At 38.3% G+C, this 12,543-nt stretch overlaps 1 protein-coding gene across 1 annotated transcript; it reads right to left on the bottom strand.

Moving 5' to 3' along the window:
• Nucleotides 1-1,032: 1,032 nt before the first annotated feature.
• On the bottom strand, nt 1,033-12,194 carry LOC141314086 (neurexophilin-1). The gene is made up of 3 exons (XM_073832654.1): nt 12,049-12,194; nt 11,481-11,580; nt 1,033-2,027 (listed from the first exon to the last, which is right to left on the bottom strand). Exons 1-3 carry the CDS (start codon nt 12,192-12,194, stop codon nt 1,230-1,232), a joined length of 1,044 nt encoding a protein of 347 aa, XP_073688755.1. The 3' UTR covers nt 1,033-1,229.
• Between the last annotated feature and the right edge of the window lie 349 nt (nt 12,195-12,543).

Genomic DNA, 12,543 nt, shown 5'->3' with positions numbered 1-12,543 from the left:
TTGTGAAATCTGGTAATTTTGCTCCTTTGCATTCTGCACTTACAAAAAAAAAAAAAACAATATAAACTGTCACAGAATTTTGAAACATTACAAATAATCAACTATTAACCATTAAAACCATTAAAAGATAGGACATATTCCATTAGGATTTAGTGGTTTTATCAAGCCACCAATAGAAGGCGACAAATTACCAGTAGAGGCCAACAGGGACCATGACAGTTTCCATTATAACCAGTAAAACCATTACAAATTCTGTGATGGTTTCTATTGTTTGTTTGTTTTAGCAGGGTGTTTTTTTTTTTTTTACTTCTTTCTGTGGAATCCTGTTTTTTGTGTTTAATAAGCAGAAGTGAAAAGGTATAAATGAGGCATGTTGTGTTAATTTCCTGTGTTCGTTTGTGTTAGCTTTGTTTGTTTGTGACAAAACAAACTACACTCTTAAAAGTAGAGGTTCAAAAGGGGGGTTGCAGCGATGCCATAGATCCACCATTTCAGGTTACCCAAAGAACCTTTTTCCATCAATAATAAAGAACCACTGATGCCATGGAACCATATATGCTAAAAAAAAAAAAAAAACAGTGTACACAAGGGGCGTCCAAAATATGGTCCTGGAGGGCCAGTGTCTTACTAATTAAGGTCATGCTAGGCATGCTAGAAACTTCCAGGTAGGTGTGTTGAGGCAAGTTGGAACTAAACTCTGCAGGACACCAACCCTCCAGAACCGAGTTTGGAGCCCCCTGGTGTACACCAAAACAGCAACCTCTTCCACCTCTGCATAGCCTATGGTGACCAACATGTTTTCTTGTTCCTATGTGTTAATTAGAAGACCGTAACACTGGGCACTGATGAGCGGAGCCAATCAGGGACTTGGACTGATGTAGCGAACACTCCCACCCTGATCACCTGGGCCTGACCATTTGGTTTTGCATATATGTGTTTTTCAGGTCACATTTGCCAGGTTGCTTAAGAGGTTCTTCAAGACATCAACTGCAGCACATCGAATACTGTACATTCACCTTTTAGAGAATCACCTGTGATGTTCAGGTCATGAGGGGGTGTTCCATATCAGCTCAATGATAAGTTTCTGAAGAATCTTTTGATAAGACTTCTGTGTCCTTTAAAAAACCCAACCTTCACATCTTCACATCCATAACAGAACTGTTCCTTTGTATACTAACTCCTTCCCTCCAGTCAGCCCTCCTTGCCCCAGTCCATTGCTCCCCGAAGCTCTAGCCTGAGGGTAAGTAGGGCATCTCGTTGTGGTAATTATAGTCTGGACAGACCTTCTGCACCAGTCGGTAGTCTGTGCTGTAGAAGGAAATGTAGATACAAATGACCTTAAAGGGTTTGGAGCAGATCCAGGACACGTGGCTTTGTGTCTGCTCCTGGAAGCAGGTCTTGGAGGGGTCATAGTTGCAGAGCGAGGTGCGTTTGCTGCGATCCACCTTTTCATAGTCTACGCGGCAGTTGAAGATCTTTGAGTCTTTGGGGTAGACCACGCTCTGGCGCTCCAAGTCGAACTCCACAGCCTTCACTGGAGGTACCAGGCTCACCGAGATGTTCCCCTGGCCGGTGGAATTGTGACGGAAGTAGACACTAAAGGTTCCATTCCCGTGATCCACGATCTTACCCGTGATAAGCAGATTGAGACGCACTGTTTTGATGTTGGAGTAGAAGTCGCCCCAGCCGAACATCTTTTTGAATTTGCCAGTTTTGACGATTGGCGGGCGGCGCTTGACACGAGAGTTCCCCGATGCATCCGTGTCTGATTTGAGGAGATCGCTGCCCAGCATTTCCCAAAATTCCTGCTTGGAAAAGGGCACCGGCGAACGATAGGGCAGCTCCATAGTGGAAGTGTTGGCAGGACGGCCGCGGCTGTGCATCACCCAGCGACTCAGGGGTGAAATCGAACCCTGAGATCCCAAAACCCCCAGAGTTTTGGAGGAGTCTGCTGAGGAGGAGGACTTTGATGTAGACGAGGGGAAGGAAGAAGTTGACGAGTGGGTATCTTCCTGTCCTAGAGCCAGCTGGGGGAAAGAAAACAAGAGCAAGAGTGAGCCGGAGACTGAAAGTATAATAGAGAGGATGAAAAATGTGACATTTAAAGAGAGAGGAGGTTACACAGACAGGAATTTGAATAGAAACTAGATTTGCATTTCCTAAAGGAAATAGTGTTTGCATGGCAGCAAAAGAATAGTGTTGCCGTTTACATAAACTTGGGTTTTAGACTTCATTTCTGCATAAATGAAATGCCACAATAGAGCTGCTTTTAACTGTTGTTGTCATGATGCTCAGCATCTGCCTTGTTTTCTGTTGACTGTCTATGAGAATGTGTCTGTTGTGCTTCTTTTGTAGATGTGAGAATGGAAAGATTAATCAATTAATTGTCCAAAGAAATGCAAGAAAGAGCACTCGCAATTGACCCTTCACAGGAAGCTTGACTGACAGGTGATCTGACCAATCATAACACAGAATCCGCTATTTTGTTCAACAAACAAGTCAGGCGATTGGATGAACTTCCATTCAAAAATGGTGTGTACTGACATCTTTCCGCGGTTAAAATAAAATACCTTCTGAGGTTCATTAATGTTTATTTTATGCTATAACTAGTAAAGATGAAGAGAAGATTGGTTCACATGCCACTTGATCTGAGACGCTATCACATTAAAGAGCCACAACTCGGTATTTATTGTTTGAATTTCTTAAAAAATGACAGTTTGAAAGCTAAGACTTTGTTTCATACCAGAAGTAACCTGCTCTGTCCTGTCTGTCAGCGCGTTGTCAGTGTCCTTTTTGCTTCGTGATGTATTTTTCACAGCGTGAGAACATAATGAGAGTGTCGGCTTGTCGGATGTGACTAAGTGGGGGGGGGGGTCTTTACGAAATGTCAATTCAGTATGCAGATACTACAATAAAGTCATTGCTGTCTGAGTTTTTGAATGGATATTGCAAAGGGAGACTTTTGAACATGAATCTTATATTTCCAAAAATTACGTTTATGAAAGACAAAATAGATAGAGCGCCCAAGGCTAAAATCTGCAAAATAAATTTTGAATGGAGTCTAATTATTGAACTCTGTTAAATGGCTCAAGCTGAATTGACTGCATACAGTTATCAAGAAGATGAAGAAAAATAGCATGCTTGAGGAATATCACTACAGGTCTGCCTTGTAAACACTGTAATAAAAAGAAAAGGAATATTAATGCAATGCTCGCCAGCATAATTTGAAGCACTGAATTGAAAGGCGAAAAAAGGAACTGCTAAAAGGGAAACATCCTCAGCACTTGAATCAACATTCACCCACGGCAAAGCGTCATTGACACCTCACTAAAATGTCCAGGCCACATTAGACTCCCGTCAACAGGAATTAATCTCTGTGGTCTGACCTGTACTCCACACTCACTGGTTCATGATATTGCTTTAGATATTGCGTGGGAATGATTTGATCCCTTTATGGCTTATCTATTTTTTTTTACAGGAGATCTCTAGGACTCCCAGAGCTAATTTGACTGAGAGAGAAAGAATGAGAGATCATGAGAGTTGAACTCCTTCTCAAGAAGCACCTAAATTGTTATTCAAATTAACATTAATGAATTTTAATGTATTTTAGCATTTTATTTATTAAGGACCCACTAGACATGAACAGAAAACATACAACAGAGAAAAGAAGAGCTATCAGGTTGGATGCAGAAAGCAAGTATGTTGTTAAATAAAATAGTGTGTGTTCGTCTCATTGTTTGTATAGAGTAAGCTGTGGAGGTGGATGAGATGCCTCTCTACGTGGGCTCATGGATGGGTGAAGAGCCCCAGAGTGGGTGTAACTGGTAATTACTAGATGGTAATGATCTATTCGAAACACCTCATATTCAGATAATCCAACAAGAGCTCTCATACCTTGGATCAAACAGTTGGATGTGACTCTTCACAGGTCTGTGCCTGTGTGTTGCTGAGTGTCAGAGAACAATAATGCTTTGATGTATTGTTTATTATCTGATGAGCTCTAAATTCTGTTTGGTCTGCTTCTCTGAGCCATGGGCCTGAGCTGCATTGTATCCGCACAGTCAGGTTCAAAGCTGAAACTCTCCCAAAAGACACATTCATTTCTAGGAAACAGTCTCAAGCTGAAGACTGAAGCTCTCACTTCCAGGTTTATGGATTGCAGAGACCTTGCGAGTTGTGGCGACATGGACCACAACCAAAACTAATTCCCACTTTCAGTGGTGTCCAAGTCAACTGATGTCATCTCACACTACCTATAGTCATGTGACCTCTTGTTTTCACCTCCATCTGTTCCAGGGCATAAAAATATAGCTGAGACTTGCCTCTGGAGTGCCAAGTGCCAGATTTAGTTGGCCCGTATTTTCTTCTTTTGGATTCTCTGTATTTATTGTGTTTACAAGTTTGATTCATTTTAGCAAACCAAATTTGTTTATACTGTACTGTGATTTTTAGTTGACAAAAAATATTCATCTATTCATTCCATTTTTTTGTGAAGTTAAATGCCAAAGGACACATACATTTGCATTTATGTTTTTGAATAAGTTACATAAATTGTGTTAAATGTTGTTTATGGTTACACATGTTCATATTGCAAAAGTCAATTTTTTTTCTTTTTTTTTTTATACAGGTGTTTACCTCTATTTTAAATTACATGTTGCATTGTGTAGTGTTTTAGGAGTAGGGTTAGGGAAATGGCCATAAATGTAACAGATAATGTCTTTGCAGAAAATTACCAGCACCTTTTACCTTTTCTTCTTAAAGTGTGCTGACACTGTTTTACTCCTACACAAAATTCTTCTTTCACAGTAAATGCAAAATTGTGCAAATCGATTAATCTCATTTGAATTATTAAAAAGAACTAGTTCTAAAGAATGATTCACTTGGTAATTGGAAATTTCTAGTTTTTTAAAACTGAGATTTATACATCATCACAAGCTGAATAAATAAACTTTCCATTGATGTATGGTTTGTTAGAGATAAAGCTATTTGAAATTTTTAAATCTGAGGGTGCAAAAAAATCTAAATATTGAGAAAATCGCTATAAAGTTGTCCAAATAAAGTTCTTAGAAATGCATATTACTAATCAAAACTTATGTTTTGATATATTTACAGTAGGAAATGTACAAAATATCTTCATGGAACATGATCTTTACTTAATATCCTAATGATTTTTGGCATAAAAGAAAAATCAATAATTTTAACCCATACAATATATTGTTGGTGATTGCTACAAATACACCCGTGCTACTTATGACTGGTTTTGTTTATCCATGGTCACATATCTGGTGTAGGAAAACTTTAATGTGAAATGTTCGGTAACACTTTATTTTATTTTTTTAAGTAGCATTGGTATGTGTAGCAATAGCCAAAAATACATTGTATGGATCAAAATTATCAATTTGTATCAATTTGATATTTTGTAAATTTCCTACCATAAATATATCAAAACTTAATTTGATTAGTAATATGCATTGATAAGAACTTCATTTGGACAACTTTAAAGGTGATTTTCTCAATATTTTGATTTTGTTTGCAAAACCGTACATCAATAACCGTAGTTATTCAGCTTTCAGATGATGTATAAATCTCAGTTCTAAAAAAAAAATTGACCCTTATGACTGGTTTTGTGGTCCAGGGTCACAAAGGGCTGTTTATTAGTACTTATAATGCACTTTTGTCTTATTCTGAATGACCATATTTTAGATCCCTTAATCCTACCCCTAATGCTATTTCATGCATTCTGACTTAAGAGTTGTATTCTTATGCTGAACATAGCCAAAATTAAAAAAAAAAAAATGAGTTGGACGTATGACAGAGTGCCAAATACGCTCCTTCTGGGTTCGTATAAATTTTAGAAAGTTTTTTTTTTCCCAGTATGGCCCTGTATGACATCATAAAGGGTGGAAATCTTCAACCGAGGCTCATGAAAATATGTGCCTCTATATACATTTCTTCAACACAAATATCCGGGGAATGTCACTAAAGGTTAATATTGTATCATGTTATAAATTTTCCTTACACCAAACCCAACCCTTAACCTACCCTACTGCATTGTTAACAAATGCAAAAGTGATAAAAATGCATTTGTTGGATATCTCATTTTGTTTCTAAATTACGAAATCAACAATGTCAAAAAAGTAGTCAAAGAAATATATTTTTGGTTGTGAGGGAAAGATAACCTTGTTCAGCTTCCCAAAGAACTTAACGTTAAGGGAATTATTTATATTTATGTCATAGCTTGCAGACTATCATTACACAAAAGCTGCACATGCTCGTGACTCTTTAGCTCCACTCACAGCACGCCATCAGGAGCTCGACTGTTTTCGGAGAGAAGCGGTACAGATCTGTGTTTTGGAAATCTGATTAAACTAAAGCTTCCTCGGAGATAAGAAGGATGTGATACTACTGTACAGGTTCTCAAGATTAACATTAGAATGGCAGAAACTGTGTGTGTTATATACACTTTGACAACTAACTTACTAAATGTTAATAAGCAGCAAATTAGGAGTTTGTTCAGGGAAAACACTTAGTTAATAGCGAATATGTGTTCCTTATTCTGAAGTGTTACCAAATGTTCATAATGAAATGTGTCAAAATGTGCAAATCTAAACACAGTTTGAGACATTGTTGAGATCCCTAGAGAAATTACTGGGGTGTTTTTCTCAGGACTAAAATTGTACTACTATTATGCCCTCATTTATTTTTGTTGTCTACTAAAACAATTGAGATATTACAGAGATATGAGATTTTTCTTTAATAATGGGAAGGTCTAATGGTGGTTTTTAAATATGAAAAATGTGTGAAAAGGAAAATCATAGCAGGAAAGAAAGAAGAGAATAAGGTAGTGCCTTAAGAGACCTTATTTGAAACCCGCCTTTATTTCTCAGCGGGTTGGACTTAGTATATTCCAAGCAGAATATATGCCAGTCCACCCTCAGAGTAAATGTATTCAGTCATAGTCAGTGTTTGAGGATTCTGCCTATCTTTGTGTGTGTGTGTGAGAGAGAGATCCCTGCCAGACTATATCACCATGTATATTCAGACAGTGTGTAAGTGTATGCTGTGTGTGTGTATATGAGTCTGTTCTCACTGTCAGGGCAGGCCTGATCCACTGAGCTTAAGGATCTCTCTCCTCCATAATGCATGCTGCCCTGTCTCAACCCTGATCCTTCAGCCCACTCTGATGCTTCATGCCCATCTCATCCTGTCTTATGCAGGCTTATTCCAGCTTAATCAGGCTTACTCATGCCTGATGCTCATTTTACTTTACTCTAAGTGCCTATCTCCAATCTCGATAAGACAGACTGCGTTTTATACAGTACGGATTAACGCAACACGCTCTGGCTAATTCAGTCTTCTGTAGTCGTGCTTGCTTTTCTCCAGGCTCTCATTCACTTTGCTTGGATCTCGCGTGGACTTCTTTGTGCCTCTACAAAAGAATGTGTGGATTAATAACTGGCCTTGACGAGCGTGTAACGCCTCTGCAGACTGAATAATTCTACATTAGCTCCATTGCAGATCCGCTAATCTGCTCAGAAGCTATGCAGAGCGGGTCCTGCATGAATGTCATGCCGCCTAATTGGGGGTATACATATTAAATTGCATTGTTCTGCTTGGAAATACCTGTCTTGACGAGCCTTTTTTATTCAGTGCACATATTGTAGGCTGAGATTTATACCGGGATTGGTATGAAGTTTTGTCAAATTCTACCAAAAGTTTATGAAAGAGAAATTATATATTATACCACATTATACCAACATGTTTTGTATAATGACCACTAAACTGAATGACTCTTTTCAAAGACCTTCATTACTTTTAAAAAATACATTGTAGCAACAGGTTCTCACTCACAACTCGTCAAATATTGACGCTTGGTCAGGAACCCTTGGTGTCTTTTTGACACTCAAGGTACCCCTTTAGTGTCATTTTTCAACACACAGGGGTATCCCTTTAGCGTCACTTTTTGACGTGCAGGATCCTCCATTGTTTTCAGCTGTTTGAGTTTATTTAATGATTTACATGAATTTGTAAAAAACATATATATATTAGGGGTGGGCATAGATTATTTTTTTTAATCTAGATTAAATCTAATTGGAATTCTGCTGAAGGCATTCAGAATATGTGTGCTACCCAAATAATGACTAAAAGTAAGTCTTCGAGAACGGGCCAGGTGGCGCATTAGATCAGGCGCTCATCTCCTGTTTCCAAAATGCATCACAAACTGCTTGACAATTGCATTTACAACATAATTACCTATACAAACTTGTGTAACCAAGTACTTCTGCGCAAAAGGCTGCACGGCGTGTGCGTTGCCGTTAAATACACAGACGCGCACGGGCATGGATTTCTGCGTGCATAGTCTTCCATTAAACTGCGTTGCTTTTAGAAGCGTCAATTCAGTTGTTGCATATAGTTTAATGTCTTTATTTCGGGATTATCAAAGTAAATTATAACTCACGTGCCCCAGTAAAAAGGGTCTAGCAACGCACCTGCCCTGAAGCGGCTTCATAACTGCATCCATGTTTGCACGTCTCATTGTATGTGGTAATTTCACAGAAGTTGGAGACTCGTTCTCGCCCCCTACAGTGCAATTCGACTAGGTATACGTCATCCGCGCTAAAATATCAAGGTGAAAGTCATCACAGCTTACGTAGTTTAGACCCAGCTCCCAACCCAATTTTGAGAATAGATTAACGGCGATATTTTTTTTTATCGCCCGATAAGAGTCTCACGTTAACGCAGCACGTTAACGCCGATAACGGCCCACCACTAATATATATATATACTTTCTTTTGAGCACCTAACCCCACCTCTACCCCAAACCTACCCACTTCTGAACAATATAAAACACGTAACAGGCAAATATAAGTACAGTCACAGGTATTTATTGCAAAAACTGACCATAAATAAGCAGTATAAAATCATTACAAACAAGTCCTCTTGCATTCCGAGTCTTTCTGAAGCTGTACGATAACTTTATGCGAAGAAGAGAGTAAAACATAAGGTTTTAATCGCTGAAAATGATTAACACACTCATTCAAAAAGATACTCCTATACTTTAGCATGACTCAGTCAGTCACAAAACACACAAGAGCCAATAGCATTTCACAACCAAGCCTGATGTAAGACAACTTCTGCACTGTAAAATACGATTTGTTTATTCAAGTTAAAATAATTTGTTACCCAGCTGCCTTAGAATTTTGAGTTGAATCAACTCAAATATCTAAGTTGTCACTTAGTACAACTTAACATTTCAAGTTGACTGAACTTAAAATTTTAAGGCAGTCGGGTAACAAAATTATTTTAACTTGACTCAACAAATAGTTTTTTACAGTGTGGCGGCATTTTTTAAAATTGCGCACAGACTGCAGCACACAGGATGAGCTTGACGGCGATCACGTCTATTCTTCTCACAAATCAATCGTTTTGCCTTGAAAGACTTGGAATATTAATACTTTTTGAATAAATTATGACTGTAGTTGTATCTGCCTGTTATATCTTGTGTTTTATTCACAAATGGTAGGTTTAGAGGCAGGGGTTGGGTTGTTTGCTCATAAATGTGTAAAAAGTGTCATATAAATAAAACTGTAGTGACTATTTACCTTGAAAAATCACACCCCAACATACTGTATATGCTATAATGACAATATTATAAGCTATATTGCCAAAAGTATTCGCTCACCCCCTTCTAATAAACCAGTTTGACTACTTTAGTAATTTCCATGAGTACAAATCTTAATGTTTAAGTATATAATGAAATTCTAGGGAATTGTGTGCTTCTAATTTTATAGCAACAGTTTGGACAGGACCCTCTTCAGTGCTAACATGACAATGCCTTTGTGTATAAGGCAAGGTTCATATCGAAATGACTGATTCAGTCAGTGTGGAACAACTTGATTGGTCTGCATAAAGCCAAGTCCTAATCCCAGCTGAACACCTCTGGTGTGACTTTAAATGCAGACCTTGAGCCAAAAACTCATCACCAAACACCAATGACTTGTACATATGGGTACAGTCATTTTAGACAAATCCAAACCTTTTGCAACAGAGATGGAAATGCTTTATGCAGACCACTCCAGTTCTTCCACACTGACTGAATCAGTCATTTTGATTTGAACCTTGCCTTATACACAAAAGCATTGTAACTGAATTGAAGAGGGTCCTGTCCAAACTGTTGCTATAAAATTAGAAGCACACAATTCCCTAGAATATCATTTTATGCTTAAACATTAAAATTTGTACTCATGGAAATTACTAAAGTAGTCAAACCTGTTCATTAGAAGGGGGTGAATGAATACTTTTGGCAATACAGTGTGTGTATATATAGTATATATATAATTTAATCATGACGATAAAATTCCAAGTGCCTTTCTCGACAGCATATTGTCTTGAATATGTCTTGACAGATCGCTGTAGCGCCTTAGTTCAAGCGGCACATGAACCGATGATCTCTTCTTCCTTACTGGTTATAGCACAAAATAAACATGAATGAACATCAGAAGGTATCTTGTTTCAACTGGAGAAAGAAGCCAATACGCTCCTGGCGAAGGATCAATTGACTGTTGACTGTCATTTTTTCATTTAAGCACATCCTGAGTACCCTGCCAGGGTTTTTGTTGTACTTTTAATTTATTAAAATGACCAGCTGAGTGTTACACTATCTCATATTGTCTGAATGAAGGGTTTTATGCCATTGATTATGGATATTGTCATATGTGTGACTGTAGTATGATGAGCCATAACAGTCTATTTTTACAGCCTCCAGTCCATCTCAGATCTGCTTGTAAGATTTTTCTAAAAACACTCTTTTTATATCTAATTCTATATTGGGTTAAAAACTGCTACTGCTTATAAATGGCACACACACACACACACACACACACAGTCACGCACGCTCTTTGCTGTGTCCCTGTGCTGAATGATGCAATGTTGTTTTCACCAGCTAAAAGCTTTGTTCTTCATCCCATCTTCCTCTGAGGAGTAAACACGCCAGTCTGGATACACTATTCTGATCACTCAAGTGTTGTCGCTTTCTAACAGAAGGCAGACGTAATTCCATAATGTTCTGTAAGAGCAATTAATCAATCAGGTCCCCATTTCTTCATCTCTATGCATCCTTTTGTTTTTTTGTACTTTTTCCCCCCTCACTTATTCTGCTAAAACCACCTTCAGAAACAGCACACGGGAGGCCCTGGAAGTAAATCCCATTTCTCCCACATCTCCCTGGAGAAGCATCCCGGCCCCAGATTAATAATGAACAAAAATAAAAAGCAGGTAGACATATTGATTTTAATCTATTCAGACTTCACTCTCATTTTCTTTCTATTTTTTTCTCACAGAAGAGAGGATGAATGTGAAGCTGGTTCAAGAAAGGAGGGGTGAGGAGGACCAACCGCACCATTACCCCCTGTTCCTATAACCTGATCTCAATTTCAGTCTTCATCTGTCTCTCTCTCTCTTTTTCTGTGTCTCTCCTTTACTCTCCATATGTTGGGAAATGGTTGACTTCGCATATTGATCCGTGGCCAGTTTTCTCCAACAAGCTTACAAGCCTTGACCTCATCAAGAGAAAGTGGAAAGCTGAACAAGACAGAAAGATTAAGATTTTAGAAATGTCACAAAATGTCTGTTAAAGTAAAATGCGAACAATTAGGTACTTATCACTTCGTATTTGCAGTAGTTTAGAGACAAGTTTAGAGAATTGGATTAGATACACATGCTAGAGCAGAAATTAAATGCCAAAAAATATAAGAGAGAAATAATTCTTTTTTGAAGGTGATTAATACTGCACAAAAAATTGTAAAATGGTTTACTGAAGGAGGTAACGGAGCAGTAAACTAAATTTCAAGGATTCTGTTGACAAATTTTCAACAGTAGATAAATAACGAGGGGACCGTAGGGAATTGGCAGGGTATTATAATCCATACTATGTAACAAGTAACAAAATGAAAGCATCTCTAAATGAGATGAATTGGATTGTATAACTTCTTTGCCCTCCATGTGAAATTAAGGACATGATTCATTCAATATCACTGTAATTTTGTGCACCTCTTGACAGGGATGTTCCTCCGCCTTTCATTAACAAGATCTGTAACTAAGCCGACCATTTCATCTCCCTGCAGACTTGATGTGGTTTTGACTTCATTCACTTCCTTATACCACTTAAAGTAAACCGTGCAAGGCAGCTCAGCCATACTAAACACTGCGGCTGGAATAACACAATATGTTTTTTGCCAGATGAAACACTCATGGGAGGGGAAGAACCGCGGCTGGAGGCGTTGGTAGCATACACAGGACTGAAAGTGTAACGGCTGTCTAGACTGTCCAGCTCTCTAATCCTACACTCAACTTTCATGTGGATTGCGGTGGGTTGAGAAAGAAGAAAAGGCTAGATGTGATAAACAGAGGCGGAGAAAGACAAGACAATAAGGAAGAAAAATTGCTTTGCAGTGAGGCTCAATTAGGGGAGAGAGATTCTCTTTAATATAACAATGTGTGGTAAAAGCACACTGGGTTGTGCTCAGTAAATCCCATTTATTCATA

Source organism: Garra rufa, chromosome 1 (assembly GCF_049309525.1).
Source record: "Garra rufa chromosome 1, GarRuf1.0, whole genome shotgun sequence".
NCBI lineage: Eukaryota > Metazoa > Chordata > Actinopteri > Cypriniformes > Cyprinidae > Garra > Garra rufa.
Note: the sequence above shows the minus strand (reverse complement) of the source record. Positions and strands in the feature narration are given on the sequence as shown.

Bases quoted from the DNA above. Each gene is read 5' to 3' on its own strand.
- LOC141314086 (XM_073832654.1), bottom strand. From the start codon at position 12,194: ATGGCTGAGCTGCCTTGCACGGTTTACTTTAAGTGGTATAAGGAAGTG. The intron at 11,581-12,048 runs GTGCACAAAATT...TGTCTTGTTCAG, and splicing joins AGGAACATCCCTGTCAAGAG to CTTTCCACTTTCTCTTGATG. The intron at 2,028-11,480 runs GTAAAGGAGAGA...TCTTTCCCCCAG, and splicing joins CATTTCCCAACATATGGAGA to CTGGCTCTAGGACAGGAAGA.